General features: G+C 39.7%; 1 protein-coding gene across 4 annotated transcripts; it reads right to left on the bottom strand.

Moving 5' to 3' along the window:
- Positions 1-4275: 4275 nt before the first annotated feature.
- LOC105390488 (mothers against decapentaplegic homolog 4) lies at positions 4276-23311 on the bottom strand. 4 transcript variants are annotated; one of them, XM_048622005.1, is made up of 14 exons: positions 23180-23311; positions 22436-22674; positions 21307-21481; positions 20783-20992; positions 19898-20428; positions 19534-19653; positions 19107-19235; positions 18346-18447; positions 17778-17908; positions 17356-17447; positions 16112-16280; positions 8850-8964; positions 8262-8406; positions 4276-6227 (listed from the first exon to the last, which is right to left on the bottom strand). In XM_048622005.1, the coding sequence occupies exons 2-14, from the start codon at positions 22670-22672 to the stop codon at positions 6158-6160; spliced, it is 2226 nt and encodes a 741-aa protein (XP_048477962.1). In that variant the 5' UTR covers positions 22673-22674; positions 23180-23311; the 3' UTR covers positions 4276-6157. The 4 variants fall into 4 exon arrangements, with proteins under 4 accessions (XP_048477962.1, XP_048477961.1, XP_048477963.1 ...); XM_048622004.1 differs by having other exon boundaries at positions 23163-23299; XM_048622006.1 differs by having other exon boundaries at positions 19898-20425; positions 23163-23299.
- Positions 23312-23332: the final 21 nt, after the last annotated feature.

Here is a 23332-nt window from a genome sequence, read left to right as displayed (position 1 = left end):
AAAGTTCATCTTAGGTAGGGACTGGGAGCAAGGAACATAAATATACTTCTCTAACAAGAAGGTAGGAAGGTACTAAATGCCACAGGGCCCAAGTCGATACCCTGCATAGAACGTGGATACGGGTATGATACTTTCAGCTTACCAACATTACGACGATTTACACGAGCAGTCCAAAAATTCACCAATAATTTTACTAGAAGTCGGGAAATAGCCAGTCGTAAAGAGCGCCATGTAAACAGCCGCGACCTCGCCCGGCTAAAAATACAATATATTTGGGAATATTTGCTCGACACTCGGTGGTTAGGTAGCTATATTTATATAGAAGTGATTCAACCTGAAGAAAGAAACATGTAGAGCGCTTTAAACAACCTCTTTAACTCCTCTATCAATTTCTCTGTTCCGTAGTGAGTAAAAAGTAAATCACAATGAAAAAGTAAGATACCGACTTATAGATACTTAAATAAATAATTAATCAATTAAATAGGAGCTAAAATAATTAGTTTAGTAGTAGTAGTTCAGTTTTCTACGTTTTTGCGAAGTTGCAACCGGCTACCTCATCAGTATCAATAAGATCATGACCAATGATTACCCTAGTAATAATATATTATGTCAATGATCAAGGATACTAAGTAGGTTTAAAAAACTGAGAACACTCGGCAAGTCTAGATTGTTTCCTTTGTAAAACGTATTTTAGCGATAGGGCCATGCGTATGCGCCGAATCTCGGGTCACGCACCAAAATAGAACCTAGCTCGGTATTCAGAACAATAACGCCATTCCAAAGCAATCGTGAATAGGTTATTACGTGTATCTGATACTTTAAAATACAGAACTGTAAATCTTAACGGTATAATTAAGCCCGAACTAATCTCTAAACTGGCCAAGTTTTTCCATAGAGAACGGTAAATACTTAGTCGGCATTTCGAGCTTTCACACCTAGGTTCTAGGTAATTACTTTATATCCCTGCGAGATAGGATTCGCAATGAAGAAATCCGCAGGAGAACTAAAGTTACCGACATAGCCAAAAGGATTAGCACGCTGAAGTGGCAATGGGCTGGCCACGTAGCCCGCAGAGCCGACGACCGCTGGAGTACAAGGGTTCTTGAGTGGAGACCCCGTGTCGGCAAACGGCGTGTCGGTCGCCCCCAACCCGTTGGGCTGATGATCTGCGGAAAGTAGCGGGAAGCCGCTGGATGCAGATGGCGGGTGACCGTTTGGGGTGGCGATCGTTACGAGAGGCCTATGTCCAACAGTGGACTACAGAAGGCTGAGAGAGAGAGAGAGAGACTTTATAAACCTGGAGTTCGACACCCTAAAGCCAAAACTAAAACTTTTCCCAAAAAGGAATATATCTGATACTTAAGTGTCTATCATTTTCTTTATGCCACCAATACCTACCTGCCAACAGACGTCTTTTTACTGATTATTTCCAAGATCTAAGCCTCCTCGCCTCTTTATCCTGTTTCCATTGTCATTGCCATTTTATTTAGAAGCTATTGTTAATTATCACTACAGCTTGCCTTCACTTCGTATCTGCCGAGTTGTCCTGAATATCGCACATTTCAGTTGGAATGGTGCCGTAGAAGTGAGTCGCGCACTATTAATAGCGACCAACTCGCCAAAGTTTGGTGCAAAGTACAAGATTTAAGCGATTTACTAAAAATTATTTAGAATATACCAAGTTTAATAATTATTTTTATTGTCTACTGGAATCTACTCAGACTATGGAATCTTCTACGTACTGGGCTTCTCGTTAGAGAAGTATGTACCTACTTACTTATGTTCCTTGGTATTGGTTTTGGAAGGTAGGTTCTACGTACAAATTGGAATTACATAGTATGAAGAGGGTGCAAATCTGGCAGTTTTGGGAAAGTTTTGGGGTTGGCCTTTCACCTCACCTTGAGTCTATCAATCTGTCTACAGCTGGCGAAACGCTATTGATCTAAGTTGTGATGTCGTATGAATAAATTTACAACTGCACATATTACATTTACGGTGCATTTCGCTGTACTTATCTACTATAATAGGGCTAACGAGGGATGATTACTAGTAGTAAATAAAACATATTTCACATGTTTGTCAAGTATAAGAGGAATAACCTTTATATTCTTTGCATCATAGTTTTTCACCTTAAAGCTATACTTAGACCTATTTCTGCACTCATTGGAGCCGATTCTGAAGGCACATATTTTAATTTTAGCGATGACAAAATTGCCAAACCTTGAATGTAAAGTATGTGAAATGTGATTTACACTGGCAATCCTAAAGCCTTAAATTTAAAATTGGTGCCTTCAGAATTACTACCATTATTTAACTTTATAGAAACGAACATAATGACATTGTCTGTATGTCTGTTACAAATTACAATACAAAATTAGAACTTCTAATAGGAAACACCTTGGCAGTACCTGTTGCTATTATTATTATAGGTTATAAAATAAAATGCATGTGATGGCACGATGGTACGATACAAACAATGACAGTGTGTCCATATTTTTGTTTTGGTCATGTTGCAATAAAATATAGTTTTTGCATTGAATACTGGTGTACATTGTAGCGACACACGCAGGTCGTCCTCGTACCTGATTGAAGTTTGGTTGCTTTAGCATCTCACCCAATATTATACTTGATTTTATGTAAAATACAATGTACACCAACATCAATTTCTACAAAGGTAATTATTACATTCAAACAAAAACTTAGATAATATAATGCACAAAAGATTAATATAACATTACGTGCACGTAATTTGAACTTTTCAATTATTGCTTAGAATATCTTAGAAGAATAATAAATAGCCCGACACGCTAAAACGGACATATTATACGCAAAACAAAATTTCCGCGCTGTACTATGGAAACTACACGATTTTTAGACAATATTTTCTAAAAGGGAGCAGATTGTTTTAAAACAATACTAATGAACCAATGTATTATTTTATCAAAATAAGTGCAAAAGCTTTTTTAATATAACTTTTTGATTATTTACTGAAATTGCGTCTGTTATTGCAGGAAACAAAAATTCAATGGCCCTCAGGATTGGTCTTTATAAAATAAATTTCCTGCTCCGAAAACGATAAGGGCGAATGTTACAAAGTTAAATAACTTTATCTTATGAAAGCACTATTTTATCATCGGAATTTTATTAATTACTAAATTTGTTGAATTATCTCACATTCATAACGTTAATAATAATCGTGCATTCCTTCAAACACCAATAAGCATCTATAATTTACACAATACGACTGTAGACTTTGAATAATATTATTTTCTCAAAACTTTAACATTATTAAAAAAAACTTACCACTTACTAATATCATTTAAAACCCTTAGATTCCTTTCATCACTATATTAAAGAGGTATTTTCGACGCACAACTTTTGTGTAAGCTTCTAATTTTAATATTTGTAAGTATCAAGTGACAATATATTATAATATGTAAAATATATATCAATGAATATAAAAGAATTTAGATCTCGAATTACAAGACTTAAGGCCGAAATTAAATCGGCTTCAAAAGTGTTCAAAATATCAGATAACTCTTGACAAAAATTTGATTGTACTTTTATGTAAGTATACAATTTTAGATAGTGTGGTAACAATAATTTTAGTTTCTAAGATTTTAGATAAATTATACACATTTATAAATAAATTCAAATACAATAAATTACATATTACTTAATTAATAATTCCTCAAGGCGGAACCGAGGCCGACATCGACGCCCGCATCAACAAGGCCCGGTCAGCCTTTGCGCAGCTCAAGCCCGTCTGGGACTCCTCCGTCATCGCTCGCCGCACTAAAGTTCGGATTTTCGAGTCAAACGTCAAGTCAGTACTCTTATATGGTTGCGAAACGTGGTTCGTAAGAGATGACCTAACAAGAAGGCTACAAGTATTTGTCAACAAATGCCTTAGACAGATACTAAAGGTATTCTGGCCGCGAACCATCTCGAATACGGAGTTATGGAGACTGACCAACCAGAGGAGAATTGACTCGGAAATCCGGCTTAAGAAGTGGAGCTGGATTGGCCATACGCTGCGGAGATCCGAAGACCATCCACCCAAAATCGCCCTGACAAAGTGGGCTGCATCTGGCAAGCGAAAGAGGGGACGGCCAAAAACCACGTGGCGTCGCACTGTCGTGCAGGAGGCAGCCGCCCTCGGCATGAGCTGGCACGAAGTCGAAGGCATGGCACAGGACCGGTCAGAGTGGAAATCTACACTTCGAGCCCTATGTCCCTGATTAGGGATCCCAGGACCTGATGATGATGACAATAAATTACATAATAAGTAATCATTACGAAGCTGCGATTATAGCAGGTGTATAACTTCAAGTCCAATTTTGATAAATTACGTGAATTTATAATCATACAACATTTTATTGAAAATATTTACAATACGTTGTATTATTTATAACGCCTTTTGTGTATAACAAAATGTATAATATCAGTTGTATTGAACACAAAATACCTAAACGATAGTAAAGAATATTCTTCATACGAAACAAATCTCAAAAATGATATAAAACGCTTATCGTTTCTTAAAATCTATAAAAAATAACGTTCCTACGATTTCGTACACAAAATATGTCATTTTACTCTTAAATCTAGGCACAAATACGAAAATTAATGACGTAGACAGATATTCGTTTAAAATTATCTTTTTGATTCTAAACGGCTAGTACGTGTTTACCTAAACTTTACCAAACAATTTCATTAGCACATCACAGATCAAACAACATTCCTAGTCGAATTGCACGGAGGTAACCCTATTTACAATAACAATCGACTTCTACATTTTTGATTGCCAGGTGCAAACACCGCTTTTGTTTTTGTTAGATGTCTAAAGTGTTTTTATAGTGTTGCCTAACTGACAGTGTTTTGTGCGTGCGTTATTCCTTGTTTTCTAACTATGACTTTTTCACATACATATTTTTGATGAATCCTCCAATGCAATCCAAGGCAGGCACATAAAGCTAACGAAACAACAGCCTTACATTCCAACACGTACTAACCAAACCAATTATATATTTACATTTGAAAAACATTAAAAATAAAACATAAGTTATCGGCTATCTTAAAATAAACTACCTTACAAATTATATCTTAAAGTCTAATTTCCCATTTGGCTTCTTTCAAGTTGAACTATAATTACATCTTGTCATAGTCGTTATCTATAAAATGCTTATTTTGGTATAGCTGTTACAAAAATCAATATCTCATATTACTATTCAAGTTTGGTTAACCAACTGTAAATATGTATCTACTAGCACTATCACTCTTAACGTTATATATTGTATTCATTTAAATATATAACTACAATCTTTAGGATTTGTGAAATATATATTTACTTACTGAGATCCTTTATAATGTTCTTTAGTTTGTCTCCTTCACAATACTGCAATATAATCTATTTATATCTATCATTTACCTAACTGTTAGGGGTTAACGCTAAATGAACTAAAAGTCTCCTTGAAAGATAAGAGACAAAACATATACTCTAGAGTCCAATATAAAATGACAAGATTTAATATAGTTCACCTGTTTTAAAAAAAACTCGAACGACGCACTTTAAAACAAATGTGCAATTTGTTACTTTACAAACATAGCCCTTCATAAAAAAAACAACGCCAATTTGATTGCCAATAAAAATAGAAAATAATTTTGATAATGGAAGACGGCCAAAAAATATAAAATACTAATGATTAAACAGAGTATTATTTCAAGTCTCACTTTCTAAATAAACAAAGTAAATGCTCTACATTCAACATATTATATGGCAAAACCGACTAACAAAAAACAATATCTTTCTTTAGTAAAACAACAAACTAATCTAATTGAAACTTTTATAGCAACCGTAGTATACAAAAATACACAGTAGGTAACAAAAATAACAAAGATTAGTTTGCAATTTAAACACAATTCAATTCCGTATTTATCACTTTCCTTTTAGTTCACAGTCACCCATCACAATCCTTGAACAAACTTGCACATTTTAATATACGCGTACTGAGCACGCATTATCACGTACTGGGCACGCACTAGCACGTACTGGGCACGCACTAGCACGTACTGGGCACGCACTAGCGCGTACTGAGCACGATTTAAGTGTCTGTCGAACGCTGCGATCGCGAAGGCCTCAAAAGAAGCCGAATAACTCCTACTCGATGTTGCTCCGAGGGCCGTCGATGGGCATCGTGTGCAGCACCTCGTCCAACAGTTGCAGTGCCCTGCGGATAGGTTAGATTATACAACGATCTATTATATAATTATTGGAAAACTATTTATATCTTAAACACTACTATAAATATCTTGTAACATTTTCTGATATCCTTTGTAGCGTGCATTATAATAAAGGAGAACGGCAGTGGGCGTACCGCCTTTTTTTTGGAGCGTTTCAGAACCATGTTTTCACCATTTATTAATACAGTGTAGATAAGGTATTTTCAGTAATTACAATATTTTTAGAAGTCGGGGGAAAAGAAAAAATTATAAATGAAGAATATTTAAATCTAAGGATAATGGAACGTAAAAAAAACATATAGAGAACGGAACGTAACAACAGTGGTGCCAGACCTCGGAATATTACCAACAATCAAAAAAGTAATCGAATAGAAATATCGATACATTCTTAAATACAAAAGATATTTTATTTATCAATAAATTACATGTTCTGGTACTATTTGTGCCAAAACTAGTACATTTGGTTTATAAAATATCATTATATTTAAGTCTTGAAGACTTTTATCCATAGTAAACCATTTTCTTTTTCTCTTTATTCGATTCACTATAATCGATATTTTTTGAATATTTAAATCTAATAACACTGAATCTTGCTTGTCAATCTTGTCATAGTAGTTGTTATTTCATTTTCCATTACCTAACCTAATTATTTAATATTTTGAATACCGCTGAAACTGCTGAAGATATAGAACAAATGTGACAAAGGGGAGAACCAGACCCGGTTCCTGTTCCACTTCCCCGGCAGGCTCCCGTCCCACTTCTTCATCAGGAACCTGCAGAAGCAGCAGAACAAGAACACGCAAAATCCTGACAATATTTTCTATGAACCATAGGATGATAAATACCTAAATCAAATATGAGAAGAGCAACTGCGTTCTGCAGTTCGAATCCCGGCGCTGATATGTACCAATGTGTTCTTTGAATTTAATTAAAATGTATACCATCACACTTACAGTGAAGGAAACCTGCATACCTATCTCGATTTAGCATATCTAGAGAGCCAGGTGCATGTACTTACACCCCAACAGAGAATATAATAGAGTAGGTAATAGGAACATAAAATTCCTAAAGTTGATTCCAGGCAAATTATGTTATGTAAATAAAACAATGATCTTTTAAACAGTATATTTATTTCATTACATTACTCGCCAAATGCATACCCATATAGTAGAACCTTTACATATAGCATTTCGAAATGGCATAGCAGTTCCCTGTTGCGGAATGGCAATTTAAAACTTCAGAAGTTGGATAAGTATAACATTATTCCATGATGAAAGTAGTAGCCTGATCTAGTCGATAATATTAATAAAATCATTATATTTATTATGTACGTTGCACGTCCCGTATTTATTTAAACGTAAACATATAACTTGATATACCTAACATATTATTATCAAATTATTATTCACGGTGTTCGTCTTGTGTTGTTCAAGTGTTGACATGGTGTTGACGTTTAGTTGTTGACATGACACATTTTTTTATCATTTCAATTTTTCTGCTCTGGTTTGTCAATTTTTATCATTATACTGAGATCCAACCTAGACATTTATGACGTAAATCACAGAGTACTTGGCATTAACCTTACTTCACTTGACGTTCCATTCTTCCTGTATGAATGTTTACGTTCCATTGCGACTACATTTTAAAGATTCTTTTTTTCCGTTTTTCTCTTTTCTCCCAGCTTCTAAAAATCTAGTAATTAATTGACTTGTGTACCTGTACAGTGTCTCTCTAATCATGGTACTTTCATTACGGAACCCGTCATTTCCATAGTGGTACAAAACGTCCTTAGAACCCTGCCTTTGTCCTTTCAATACTAGGGTTAAAATCACGATTCATCCACATTACATAACTCTTTGCGGTATCGACACTGGCCTAAAATCACAATCGCTCCATCGTGCATTACATCAATCTTTGCCTTCCTTCTTCTTGCCTATCAGTGTCATAAGTGCTAACTAAAATCAACACCACACAAACAACTTTCATCTCATTCTAGATTCTAATTACCCTCGTCCACTCACCTATGTAGATGCACCTCGACCCAGCAAGGCGTCTCCTTGATACTGGAGCGCGGGTAGTCCGGCCCCCAGCCCTTGACGAACGACAGTCGGACTATGCACAGACGTCGCAAGTCGTCCACGCCTATGCCCGCCGCCGCTGTTAGATCTGTGGGCGGTTGAATATAAGTAAATGTTAAGTATTTCGTTATTTATAGGTTTTAAAGCTATGTGCCAAATGACGATGCGTAAAATTCAGGTGTGAAATGTGGCGTTATTAAAACGGTCTCACTACACACACTATGTACACTAAAATAATATTAATCCAATAAAGTTATTTATAACACGTATATTACGCCGCAAATGGTACAAATATAGCATCACTGCAGTAAAACTAGCTATCTATCTCTAGTAACAAAGCGTAAAGCCGAGTAAAATGTAAATGGCAAGTGTAATTTTTTTCTGACATAATGTTAAATGTGACGTAACAAAACGGATTTCACTGCCGTAAAATCATCTCCCTAGTAACATATCGTATATTACTGGCATGCACCGGCCGCTTGACTACAGTAAAACCATCTCTATCTCTCTAATAACAAAGTCATATATTACTCGGATGCGCCGGCTGTATGTGCCCGGCCACCGCGGCCGCGCGCGCCGCCACCGCCGCCTGCGCCGTCGCCGCCTGCGACTGCATCTGCCGGTGGCACTGGCGGAGGTCGAATACCTGGGGACAATGCAGACATTGTAAGTGATGATGGTAAAGGTAGATTCATTCGTTGATGTACACTTTTGTATCTTGTCAAACTCGTACATAATGTTCATCCTTGAAGACAGCTAGTAGTTAATAGACACTATATTGTCAATAGCAGCTAGGGAGGAAGCGTCCACGACGCCAGCGGGCGACGTGGAGGCACGCACTAGTATGATTTACTCTATGGAGGAGAATTACGTAAAAATCTCCGCCTCCACAGACTAAATACTAGTATCCGCCTTCGTCAGTCCCAGTGCACGTCTAGCCCTACGGTCTTATTCATAAAAAAACCTTAAAGTAGGTTTACTGAGCTCAATAGTTACGGAACACATTAAGCCTATTTGAGGTTTCGTAAAAATCTCTATTCATAATAGTTCCGTAAAGCTTCAATAACTATAGTGATGCTAATAGATTTCACAGACCAAACATTTTGACATTTACCCTATTAAGTTGCCGGTCCGACGAAACCATAAACAAAAATAGCGAAAACTTTCATTCATTTATCAATCTATATTATCTATGTTAGCCACGGCGCGGCACTTAAAAAAGTTTACGTTGGCTTAAAGGCGCAGTGGCCAAGCCAAAACCCACAAAAAAAATATTGGAGTTTTACCTACCATTAAAACTCTTATTATGTTTCCAGCGACATCTGAAATCCATGTTATTAGGAGATAGCATCTCCCTTATCGTCACGCCAACTTGCAGTTTTCAAATATTCGCGCCTAAATTCCACGCTTCTCATTGGTCAAGCACTCGGGCGGCGTCCTTTCTAGCCGTCAAGTTGGTGAATTTTCCGCCATTATATTCCCGAATAATCATAATAATGCAGCGCCAGGTAGCGCTTGCTGGATTTCAGATGTCGCTGGAAACATAATAAGAGTTTTAATGGTAGGTAAAACTCCAATATTATGTGTTCCGTAGCGACATCTGAAATCCATGTTATGAGAAATGTCTGTTATCACCTGGCGGCTAGAGATGACGCAATAATGTGAAGTAGGTAGGTACTTTGATCATCATCAGATATAAAGCTGTGATGAGAATCTAGGTACTAACTATGGAAATACCAATGAAATGGAGGAAACCATATTATATAATAATACTAATTTATTGGAAATAAATTGGCCATGAACCTATAGGACCTAATCACAACAAACTTAGAATAATTATGTTACTATCTAGGCATGTAATATCACATAATAATTCTGTCAGAAATCAATTTTCTAAAAATATAATTATTATCACACAAAATATTCTTATCTCAATCACAATGTAACAAGAACAAGAATATAATACTAACAATAGAGTATTACACAGATTCAAAATATAATGACAAGGAATGTTTGCCCTCATTAGGTTTAACAACTGGTAGCAATTCTCTTTGATAAAACTTACGAAAAGTTATCACAGATTGCCAATTGGCTCTAGAAATAATGTCATTTACAGGTTACAGGTTCTATCCAGTTTAAGGAAGAAACAGCTGACCGTGTACTTCCTGGTGAAGCACTTATACCGGAATCCTTAAGGCAACGTCTAATCCATCCACCAATAATAGTAGCCGAAGCTGGTTTAACTTCTCCTCTACATGTTAAAAACAATTCAGTGAGCTGTTTCCCCTCTCTCTTAATACTAGACAATTCTAATAAACGTCTTAACCAGAAAATTACATCAATATTATGATCTGCCCCCCGATAACAGCTTCCAACCTGACTGTTGAAATGAGTTGGTATCTGTTTTTTAAACCAAATACAGGAATTCGGACTATACTATTACCATTGTCAATTAAATGTTCATTGTCACAACGCAGCAAAGTTAAATCATGTACCCTGAGCCTCGAGTATAATAGGAGTAAAACAGCTATTCTCTTAGTTACTTCAAACCAGTTATCTACCTGTGGAGAAGAATGTTGTAGATATTCTATGAGCACCCGTGCATCCCAGATGGGTGCTTTCATGGGCACAGGTTTTGCTACTGAAATAGTTTTTAAATCGTGTTTTTCTACCGGATTCTGCGGTGTTTTTTCCTGAGAACTGATTTCACACATACTATAAATAACAGATTTATGAACAAGAACCGATTTGAGGTATGCCCCAAAGGCTGAAGATCCTTTCTACTGCTGGGCTGAGTAAATGCCACTCTGGAGTTGGTCGACCACGTGACAAGCAGTTTGCGTTGTAAGGGCCTGGAAGGTACTGTGGTATCAGCATAATGTCGAGCTCGTCAATGAGGTCCATTAGTGTCTTGGCTAGACAATGTAGGGTCAACGACCTGGTCCCTCCTTCTTTCTTGATGTAGGCCATAACTGTCCAGTTGTCGCTCTAGTCTGCAGTAATACTGTTGTATGTCTGAGTGTCTTGTATTTCATTCTTATGGCACCTATAACAGTGAACATTTCCTTTCAATTGCAATGCCATGACATCTGAAAACTCTCCGACTGGCCGATGACTTTGGAATCGTTTATTTGGGTTCCCTGTGCCTGGTCTGAGGCATCTGTGGCCAGGTAATATATCACTTGATGTGGTTCGTGGATCAAGGACGGGATGTGCAGATTCTGTAGCCACCACTTTAGTTCTGTTGAAACCTCTTCTGGAATCAATAACTCTGTCTGGGGGCATAATTAGAGTTTTTGACAGTGTCTTTGCATAAAACGGCAATGCAGCCTTCCCCGGTGGGTGATGAAGGCTGCAAAGTTGAGTTTCCCTAAGAGGCGTTGTGCCTGCTTTAGGATCCAACTGCCACATGCCAACAGACGAGTAATTGACTGTTGAATACTGTCTGTCTTTGATGGTGGGTGGGACTTGCAGTTTGCGTGTATGTCCCAACCCACATCCAAGAAATCCAGACTTTTTGATGGAGTCATTATGGACTTTTGAAAGTTGATGATCCATCCTAAGCTTTGTAGAAGATCTATGGTTGCTCTTGTGTGTTCTAAAAGGATCTCTCTCTTTGCACTGACTGACAAGGCATTAATCGGCGAGATACACAATTATGTGAAATCCTCGAGTCCTGAGGGTTTTCGCTATCCAATTGGTGATTGTTGCAACCATTTGGTTTATCTGAGCAGTCATTCTTTGCGACATCTGTATATGGAAACTTATTATGTTTTCTGCTGACGGTATAATCAGTGGTGGTTTCGTATAAACTGGGATTCGAGCTGATTTTATTAGTTTTAGTACTACAGGTGGCGCCATGAGTGATTCCCAAACGTGAAGGTAGTATTGAAGGCAGCCACATACAAACGGCTATAAGTCATTTATCATAAGATTTTTTGAATTTATTGTAATTGGACTTGTTTTTGTTATCGAACTTTTTGTCTCCCCCTCCTGCTTGAAAACCACGAAAGGGCCTTGGCTTATAAGACGGATGAGCAGAGTGTGAGTGTGCCGGGGGCACGGGATGTACCGACTGTAACGGCCTAGCACTGCGCGCGGGTTGTCTTGTCGGCGATGTAAAGACCGATAACCCTGACCTTGAAGTCGAAGGTTGTGGTTCACTGTTATATTTCACAGCAGCACGCTTTAACTTGTCAATACCGCCTATTTTATTGATGTACTCTGCCAGCATTACTGGATTAAATAAATATTCAGATGACGGTGGAATATTGTCTACGCCCTGACTGATATATTTATCGCCAATAAGTTTCAAAAGTGCCCCCCTACGTGCCGCAATACATTCGTTCCGCTTTCCGCAAATAATCTGTAATATATCCTGAGACACTAGTTTATACTTAGAATCCTTATCAAAAATTTCTTTCATTTTCGTATACAAGGTAGAAGCTGTTATCGGTTCATTGACCTTTGACGCCCAGTCAATAACATTTTGCAGTGAAGAATTAACTATTTCATTTTGAGTTAAAAATGCATTCGATAATGCTGCAAAACTACGCTCCATACGAGGCCAGTTAATAAAGGAACTCGACTCGTCGGCCAGGCTAGCCAATTCTTCGTTAACTTTTAAGTCTACGAACGCGGGACACGCTAAATATTTCTTTTGGGTGTCAGCATATCGCACAGACTTCCAGTCACTTTTGTTAAAGTGTTGATGTTCCACAAGTTTAGCCACTCTATGAGATGGCGCCGCCGGAACTAACGGTTCTTTTATGGAAATTGATAAATTACACACCTCGTCATTTGATTGTGGTGGAAGTAAAAATTCTTGTGGCTTTAGTTGGTTTTCCTTATTTGCACTCACTAAGTCAGATAATTGACTTACCAGCTGCTGCGACAGAACTTCAAACCTTGTATCGAGCCCAGAAGAACTCGATGAGCAGACACGGGGGCGGGTTGCGCCCCGGCGGCGGCGGTGGCGCGGGCGCGAATGCGAGCGCGCGCGACGGCGGGACGCGCGGCGCGTGCCGCGGCGATCCCTGCGGCTGCGGCGCGCGCACTCTGATGAGCTGCTGGCCCGGCTCCTGCTGCTGCCACTCCGAGAACCATGGCTTCGGGAACTCGACGTATCTCGACGTCTCTTACGAGAGCGAGAGGGCGGCGGCAGCAGACGCGTGGGCGTGGCGGGGGCGGCGGCCGCGCCGGCCGGGCGCGGCGCCGGGCCGCCCGCCTCCTGCACTTGCGTGTTGTGTTTCTCTGGCGCGCCTGCTACGGGGGACCGCAGCATGTACACCACACACTCATTTTCTTCGGAAAGGCACGCGCCATTTTGACTTGCGGAAAACACTTCCGCGGTCGAATTGCACTCATCTGACACTGCATCCATCTTAATTTTGGTATTTTCACACAACACGCGAGACGCGAACAAAATCTTGTTGGAAATTTGCTAATATTTCAGTTAAAACAAGATTTTGAAAAAACTGCAATGCGTACGACTTTAAGTTGGACGCAATAATGGCGGAAAATTCACCAACTTGACGGCTAGAAAGGACGCCGCCCGAGTGCTTGACCAATGAGAAGCGTGGAATTTAGGCGCGAATATTTGAAAACTGCAAGTTGGCGTGACGATAAGGGAGATGCTATCTCCTAATAACATGGATTTCAGATGTCGCTACGGAACACATAATAATTAAATTTTTACGTTACCATGGCAACTTATTTTCAGCAAATATTAACCATGGAAGTAATAATACAACAGGAATGCGCACTCACCAAAATGATGCAAACTAAAATAGACCTAAAGAATTCACCTTAAGATTTATATTTGAAGTGAAAGAGGCCGCGAGCCGATAGAGAGGGTTATCACAGAGCCCTTCCTCTCTTTCTAACAATTGCCAGGATTTAGTTGTGTAAACTTTAGTAGATTATGTACGAAGAGAGCTATGCAAAAAAAATATTAAATTAACTCATAGACTACTGTATATCATATCATTTTCAAAAACAAATTTATAATAAATCATTATAAACATGTAATTTTAATGAAATTATTGGTATTTGAATGAATAATAATTTCATAAAAAATATTGGTAGTTTTTCTAAATACTTTACGACAAGACCGAAGTTGTCAAGATGACGGATGACGTTTATACTGTTGTGAGAGACGTTATGGTTAGGGTGACCATTCCTTCGTACTTTTGAATCACTTTCCATTAATTAGGACCTGTTTCATTCAACTTTTTGTTTTATTTTATACCTAAGTATCATTAGGTATTTTTGTGGCTGTTATGTTATAAGGCTGGTAAAGAGTTATGAGCTGTTGATTTTTTTGGTGATAGATATGAGTATTATAAGATAATTTATCAAGCTTAAAACCGGCGGAAGCACTTAGGTTGAGATATTTTTTTGAAATCTTATGATTTTCATCAACTAGACTATATAAACGGAACACCCACAGAGAAAACACGTTTTATGTACATAGTTGCGTTTAATGTTAACCTGTTTTGACACTTTCTTGTCAACACTACACCCAAATTATATTTTCCCAAATTTCAGCTTTCCTTCCAATGAAGAAACATAGCAAAGGTGGTTCCAAGTAATTCCCACCAATTTTCATCATTTTAAACACGATGATAAATCTCGATTCATCGCAAGTGTTTATTATCGTTACAGTCGAACTATAAAGTCCTGACAATAAAGAGTGCGATTTTGCTAAGACTTTTTATCATTGTCAGTTATTTACTTACCTGTACATCAATTTTTAAAATTAAATACCGATTGATAATGGCTTTTTAACGGATTTATCTTTTAATAAATATAATAGATCGATTAAATACGGTCTTCAGCAATTAGTAAGGATCCACTTCCGTTTTCAGGACTTTATAGTTTTACTGTACACACCAATTACAGTTATTTATGCACAGGCAGTTATGAAAATGTTTATAAAAATCTAATTGATATGGAAAAAAAAACATCACCCACCCCATTTGTTTACTCAGTTGTCATATCACCAAAATACATTCGTACCTACATTGCAATCGAATTATTCGAATAATAGGTGACTTTGAGACCATCGACACCTATTCGCGACATGATAGATTAGAAGTGATGTCTCATGAATTACCTAAAACTATGGTCACCAAAAATAGAAAGAGATGGAGGGCTCCGTGCTGACTATCTTTGTCGGCTCGTTTTTTTGGTGCAGTGCGCATTCCTGTTGTATTATTACTTCCATGATATTAACTCACAACAAATGTCAAATCGTCAATAAAGCAGAACAGCTGTTGACCGGCCGCCATGTTTTTGTACAAGAGGAGGTTTACGGAAGGTGTATAGTAGGGTCCAGCCAACTTTAGCATATCAAGGTTTTACGAATCAGTTGGAGAGTTCTTTAGCGCTATGGATCGTTTATGGATAAAGTTTTTTTGACATTTGCTTATAGCAGGCCTATAGGTCTCCCGTAACTTTTTATGAATAAGACCGCTAGTGTCTAGCACCGAGCCTATAATCGTTTGCAATAGAATCCAACAATTATTACCGAGCCTAGGTATCGCCGACGCACTAAGTATTTTAGCAGAGATTTGTATGTAATTCTCCGTCAGAGTAGATAATAATAATAAATTCTAAAAACTAAAACTCTACATTTTGGGTCCTCCGAGCCGGATCAGTACTTGATGTTACTTTGGACACTGTCACTTGTGACAGTAATTTCTTAAATATTCTACGCTACTAGACAATATTATGTCGCCGTTTTCGGTTCTTAGATCGCAGTATACGTGAACTAAAACACAAAGACTCACTTTAATGCAGGCGGAGGGGTATATCTTGTGCACGGCGTCGCCGGGCGCGCGGCCCGCCTCGCGGTCCAGGTAGTAGGACTGCACGAACACGGAGTGGTCCGACAGGCAGCGCAGCCACACGTCGCCCTCGCCGCGGAGGTCTAGTTGCACGCCTTTGCCTATGTGGAGTCTGGAAGGAGGTGTTGGGTTAGAGGTTATTCTATAAATAGCGGTTCGTACTAATGACAGTTAGGATGGTCAGTAAATAAGCGGTAATGTACGGTCAGGGGCAGACAAACCTGACCTCTCATAGTAACATGTTTCTAAGAGGGGTCAAGTTTCTCTGCCTACAAGGCGTGTGCCAGACGGGCAGCATTCACCGCGCAGGTCTAGTTGTACGCCCTTGCCTATGTGGAGTCTGGAAGTGAGATAGATGTTGGTAAAGGTTATTCTATAAATGGCGGTTCGTAGTTATAATTACAGTTAGCCCCTGTTTCACAATGACCAGACATGCATGTCTTTTATCTTACAGGTAGACAGTAGTGGCTACCTGTAAGATAAAAGACATGCTGTCACTCTCTGTTATTAGTGTTTTGACAGTGACAGACCAACCAGACATTGTGAAACAGGGCTTTAGGATAGTAGTAAATAAGGGGGGTTTGTAATTAACATTTGTAATTAACGTAGGTCTAGTTGGACGCCCTTGCCTATGTGGAATCTGGAAGTGGGAGGTTTTGGGTAAGAGGTTATTCTATAAATGGTGGTTCGTACTAATAATTACAGGTAAGATGGTCTGTAAATATGTGGGTTTGTAAATAAACGATATTGTTCAGGTGTCAGATAGGTCTAGTTGCACGCCTTTGCCTATGTGGAGTCTGGAATGAGGTGTTGGGTTAGATTTATAAAGAGCTGTAGTTTAGAAGTAGTGTTTATTTTTTATCTGTGGTTTAGAAAGGGTGGAGGTAGCTCAGAGAGTGTGGTAGTAGGTCAGCCGATAGGAATGCACGCTCAATGTATAGGTATTTACTTAAATCCTACGGACCTCTTTTTTCATTGTACAATGTATACCATATCTCTTACGATGAAGGAAAATATCGTGATGAAACCTTCTTATTTATACATAAATATATATAATGATTATGTGAAGACACCAAGCCACACTGAAACAACGTGGGCGGAAATAATCTAGAGTGAGTCCGATGTAGACACTCACAGAATCTCACAGGGAATAGAATCGATTATTTATAATTATTTACGATCATTACCTCGCTCTTTCACTCTGTTCTGTTCTGTGCACATTGCTGAGGGCGCCCAAACAGAATCTGTTTCCTCCTGAAGGGTCTACGTAGCCGTCCACCTGAAACAAATAAATACGGTATTGTACATAAAATTTCCATATTTCAACTAAACAGGAAGCGGCAGTTGACACGACTGCAATAGGACTGCAAACCAAACGCGAAGTCCGATTGCAGTTCAATTCGGCGTGATGTCGTGATCGATCGGACTTCGCGTTTGGTTATCATTCTAAGGGTCTGTCTAGACCCTTAGAATAATAATATGACGAAGACTTTTCCGAAGATACCACAAAATAGTGTCATAAATTAGTTCAATTTCCCTCCATTGAAAATTAGCATGACTAGACCCTAACGAAATCTCTCTAGCCGAATAAAATTTAACCTTTACTTACCGTAACATTAGGTCTGCTCGAAGGTACTTTGAAGGTCTCCCCCACTTGAGTGTCTAGCTCGAAGTACGCGACTGAACACCAGTACTCGGGCGCTGGTTGACTTGACAGCAGGCCACCCGGGTTGCCGTTATCTGTAAAAAAATTTAGTGAATTACCACCTACACGTAATCATTATTATCAAATAATATTAGCTATTTATGGGTGGGGAAAAAAGAGATTACCAAGGGATCTGTGTGATAAAGTCAAAGTCACATGTTTTTAGTCATCGTATAAATACAAAAAAAAATGATGAACGTTAATTTTTACAAACTACTACTAATAGGGAGGTGAAGGACTTTATTGGGACTCGTGATGTAACCGCATGGCATGGTGCATAATGCTACGTGTGTAATTGTGTGAGCAAGAATAGCATATCCTAACGCTCTCACTCTTGTGGATTTCAAACATTTTATCGCAACTGATCCACAGTACATTGCGTAACAAAACTTTGAAACCATAATTTAGAACTACACATTATTATAGTTAGACCACACAAGCCATCGAAGTTTTAGTAATAAAGAGTACTTACAATAGTGATGATGGTGGGTGGGCGTGTCGACGGCGGGCGCGGCGGCGGGCGGCGGCGCCAGGCTCTGCGTGTATGTCAGTGTGTTGTTGCCCGTCCATGTGCCTGCGACAAAAAACACGTCTAAAATATATAATTTAAGCTAAGAGTAAGTCAAACAAAAGTATGTAAACAGTTATATTTTAATTGCATGACCACAAATATCTTCTTGATTGTTCTTGAGTGCGGTGAAAAAACTAAGTAGAACGCGTCTAGGTTTGTAGGTAGGTAGAATGTCAGAATAGCGTCATTCGCTGACTGTCCAGGGTGGGCCAGTGGTAGGTATACCTATAAAGTGATACGTCACTCGGGGAGGCTCCTTGCCAACACCCATAAAAATACATCATACGTAGATACAATTAAGTTAGTATATCGGTTTTCGGCCTTTAGAGCACAAAGTCCAGTTAGATGTGGTTATTTTAACTGAGATTTATCACACTGGTGACCCCGACGTGATAACTATCAGTTTCTACCCAGCTGGCGGCGGGCGGGCTGGCGACGGGCGCGGGGCTGGCCAGCGGCGTGGCGGGGCCCAGCCCGTTCTGTTGCGGCTCCTATACTGACTGTGGGGAGCTTAAACCAACGCATTTTCAGGTCTCATTGGAGATGCGGACGGAATGCGTAAAAACAAACGACGCCTTTGACACGCAAAAACTGCTATCCTACCATTACTTCATGAGTATGTTAGCCGCCATTTTGCTCTTACTTCATCCCTCTAAAATTACCTTGTTGATGTTCGTTGTGCGCGGCGGCGGGCGGGCTGGCGACGGGCGCGGGGCTGGCCAGCGGCGTGGCGGGGCCCAGCCCGTTCTGTTGCGGCTCCGGAGGCACTGACGACACCGCCACCGCTGATACTGTGGGGGGAAAGTTGAAGTATAAGAATGGGAGAGATTTTAAGGATCAGGAGGCTAGAGAGTTGTGGCGCCTTGGGAGAGGCCTAGGCCTATTGGATTATTGGCTCTTATTTCAAGATGCTGTGTAATCTTTAACATGGTAGAGATGCCTAGGCCTATTGGATTATTGGCTCTTATTTCAAGATGCTGTGTAATCTTTAACATAGTCAAAGATTAGCGTCAGCCACTCCCTCACTGCTCAGACGTACAGATACAACTTAAACATACTTATTTTGTGCAAGATTAATAATAAACTTACTGGGTAGAGTCTGCGTCATTTGCGTGTCGGCGGCGGTGGGTTCGGCAGCGAAGAATGTCGTGTTAGCGTTGTCTATGAGCGGCGTGGTGGCTCCCGGTGACATACCCACGGGAATCGACGCTGGAAATTAAAATTAAAAAGACTTTTAATTTTGCTGTTAAATATTTGGCTATACCAACATAGTATAGTGCCTGTACCAACTGGTTGTGACTCAATTTTGCCTGTAAGTTGCCGTAGGAGACCAATAATCATCATTGAAAATAATACTTTTTAAGTATAACAGTAAAAAGAACAGCTTCCCAAATATAATTTAAAAACAAAAGCACAATAAAAATGCAAAATAAATAAAAGAAACAAAGCTTACAGTGATTCATTCTTTTCGGCAGCCACATGGCTCTCGCGTCCATCGTGTCGGGGGGCTCTAGCTTGGGCACTAGCGCCCTCTGCTGGCCCATCATCTGCTGAGGGCTCGGCATGGGCATGCTCTGCGATATGCTGGGCATCTGCGGAGTGCCCGGGGACATCTGGGTGGGCGCCTGGGCCATGCGGGGCGATGCCAGCGGGCCCCCTGGGCTCATACCCCCCGGTCCCATATGCGGAGTGCCCGGACCCATATGTGGAGTCCCAGGCCCCATGTGAGGGGTGCCAGGCCCCATGTGTGGGGTTCCAGGGCCCATGTGAGGGGTGCCAGAGTTTCTTTGGGGACCCATTTGAGGTGGGCCTTGGTTGACGTTGGGGTTCGACATTTGCGCGCCTGTGGGGTGGTTGGATATCATTTGTGCGCCGGGCGAGTGGCCCATGGGTGGCGGCGGCGCGTGCTGGGGCGCCCCCGGCGGCCGCAGCGGCGCGCGCGGCGCGTGCGACGACGAAAACATGCTTTGTAGACTTTCCGCTGCTAGATAAGAGACAGAAGCAGAAACGAAAATTAAAATTGGCTGCGATTTTGCAAATTATAATAAAAACATTGCTGATACGACTAAACATTTATGGCTATGATGAAGGACAGTTTCACATACACGATAACTTCAAGACTGTTTTTAATCGTTCATTACTGGAGGCTTAGAAAAGCCTCATTTAATGCTAGAGAAGATTACCAAAACACAGACATGTATATCAATTAGATTTCCTCCTATGCCATGCCGTCAATAGCCGCCTGCAGCACAGCAGATTGGTGGCATAATGACAATCGACAGTCAGCATAGGAAGAAACCCCAACCAAAAACACAGGTTACACACACACACTACTCACCTGGCCCCTGATTAATGATGATGTTGGCCGGCTGAAACTGCGCATGGTGGTGCGGCATGCTGCCGTGGTGGTGCCGGGGGCTCGTGGCGTGATGTTGGATGGTGACCAGCTCGCCCGTGTCCATGTCCATGCCATTGCCACTGAGCCCCGCCGTGTATTCGTCTTTGACTAGCCGGCTCGGACCAGACTGTAGGGTTAAGCCTGACAAGTCTGCAAAGATTAATTTGGGGATTGTGATTATAAATTGTTGGTTGGTGTTTTGTTAGCAATCACGTCAAGGTCAATCAGACAGTCAAAGTGCCCAAAAATTTAAATTGAAATACCTACTAATCTACATAGAAATAAACTGGGCAATTATGATGGATTTTTTTTTCAATATTATTTGACTTCTGCTTCTGATTCTGATCATAACATAATATATGTGTCCATTAACCCTCACAGATTTAGATCAGGCCCATAGATCACTATCTAAACAATAATTTGAATGACTTCTTGTAAGATTTATCAAGATCAATATAACTTACCAATGCCAGGTGAAACCACCCTCTCATAATGATAAGGGTTCACGCACACTGAGTCACATTTTAGGTCAAAGGCAAACTGACAGAATTTAACATGCTTGAGCTCATTCTTGTGGAGGTCTGGCCATCGCCATATTCGCGCGTATATCACGTGTGGGAACCCCTTGCGGCCTGCAACCTGAAAACAGAATATAATTTGTTTAATTTTATGAGTACCTGTAGAGAATCCAACTTTCTTAGGAATAGCTGAAAAAAACTCTATTTTTGCATTGCACAAATGCTCATGAATCCCCAAAGTGATCATCACAGCTGGCTCGCAAACAAGCTCACTTTTTGCTGTGTATTGAGCTTTGGAATGAGCTCAGTGCATTTAGGGTACACATCTAGAATCTAGTTCCTAATGATTTCCTCACATACCTAATACCATTTAGCATTGCTATTATTCAGACGGTCGAATGGCGTAGTGGTTAGTGGCCCTGACTGCTATGCCGAAGGTCCCGGGTTCGATTCCCGGCAGGGGCAGATATTTGTTTAAAGACAGATATTTGTACTCGGGTCTTGGGTGTTGATATTTATAATTAATATGTATCTATCTATGTATTTGTGTAGATATATCAGCTGTCCGATACCCATAATACAGGCTCTGCCTAGCTTGGGGTCGGATTGCCGTGTGTGAGATGTCCCCACATATTATTATTATTATTATTATGTCGTTACCGTCTCGGGACCATGGGGTCCCGGGCATTTGGAAGGCGTGCATGGGGCCGAAGCCAACATGTAGAGGCCCGTTTGACAACATTAATCTATATGAAATGTGACACCAACCGACGATTTTCCCTGTGCAGACTATAGAAGTAAACCCAAGGAAAATCCCTTATAATCTTATTATTATTATTATTATTTACTTGAATGAAGCCATAATTACAACTTGATATGTGCTATAAATAAGTTAATGTGAATTAAGAAATGACTCAACACCAGTGACTCGGATCAAAATAAGGAAGTAGAGAAACATTCTCAGAATATTTGGGCACTGAGTATTACAAATTGTACTCATGATGTATGTATGGGAACAGTTGGATTATCATTGAATTTCTGCCTTTCTTGTTAATCATGGCATATTGGCTCTTACCTGTAACCGTCCATCAAGTGTCCTCTGTATAGTGACACATTTGCTTGGATGTGCTCCATTTGTTGTGATAGCTGTGATTAAAGAGTCCAATTCCTCTCTTTTCTCCTTCAGTTTCTTAACAAGCGACTCTATAGCTCTCTTCGAGAAGCCTTCACTTTCTCCGCCCTGCCTGTGACACATTAGGGAGTGCACAATGCTGAGGCAGGCATCAGCAGAGGTTGGTGCTGCCGTATTCATGGCTAAAAACATAACAAACTGATTAAATGTGACTTATTACTCAGTGATTTAGCAGACATGATATATTTAACTGCCCCTAGACTACCTATTCAATAAAGGTATTCTGTTCCTCTGAAAACAAGTATTTGACAATACAAGAAGTGCTTAGGGGTACTATATATTTAATGAAAGCGACAATGGGCATGCTATGAAGTGTATCAATACAACCGGTTCAGTTACCAAGCTCTCCTACATTGGGCTGAAGTAAATAAATGGTTTTCTTTTCAAATGTAGAGATCCTGTTGGTTACATTTTGAAAGCATCGGTACCGTTATTAAAAGTTGCACCACGATTCAGTACAGCTACCAGGCACACAGGAATCATGTATATTTAACGTGATGGTTAAGTTTAACTACAAATTATTATTACTTTCGTATAAATCATTGGTAAAACAAAAATGATTTCGTGTGAGATGAAAATAGCAATATCTGAAGGAAAAGTAACGGAATACCTGCATTAATTACTTGCCTGTGTGTTTATTATATAAACTTTGGGGTTAATTTGTGTGATAAATACTTCAAAATTAGGGAAATTGATTTTCTTTATTGAAAGACAACACCAAAACAGAATGCGACATTTTGTCCATAGACAGTAAAATTACTTTTTTTATTTTCATTTTTT

Source organism: Plutella xylostella, chromosome 7 (assembly GCF_932276165.1).
Source record: "Plutella xylostella chromosome 7, ilPluXylo3.1, whole genome shotgun sequence".
Lineage (NCBI taxonomy): Eukaryota > Metazoa > Arthropoda > Insecta > Lepidoptera > Plutellidae > Plutella > Plutella xylostella.
The sequence above is the reverse complement of the archived record's forward strand: the minus strand, read 5'-3'. Positions and strand labels throughout refer to the sequence as shown.

Excerpts from the sequence above, each read along its gene's own strand:
- LOC105390488 (XM_048622005.1), bottom strand. The coding sequence starts at position 22,672 with ATGAATACGGCAGCACCAACCTCTGCTGATGCCTGCCTCAGCATTGTG. Across the intron at positions 20,993-21,306 it reads GGTGGTTTCACCTGGCATTG|ACTTGTCAGGCTTAACCCTA; the intron begins GTAAGTTATATT and ends TAATCTTTGCAG. Across the intron at positions 19,236-19,533 it reads AATGACGCAGACTCTACCCA|TATCAGCGGTGGCGGTGTCG; the intron begins GTAAGTTTATTA and ends TTCCCCCCACAG.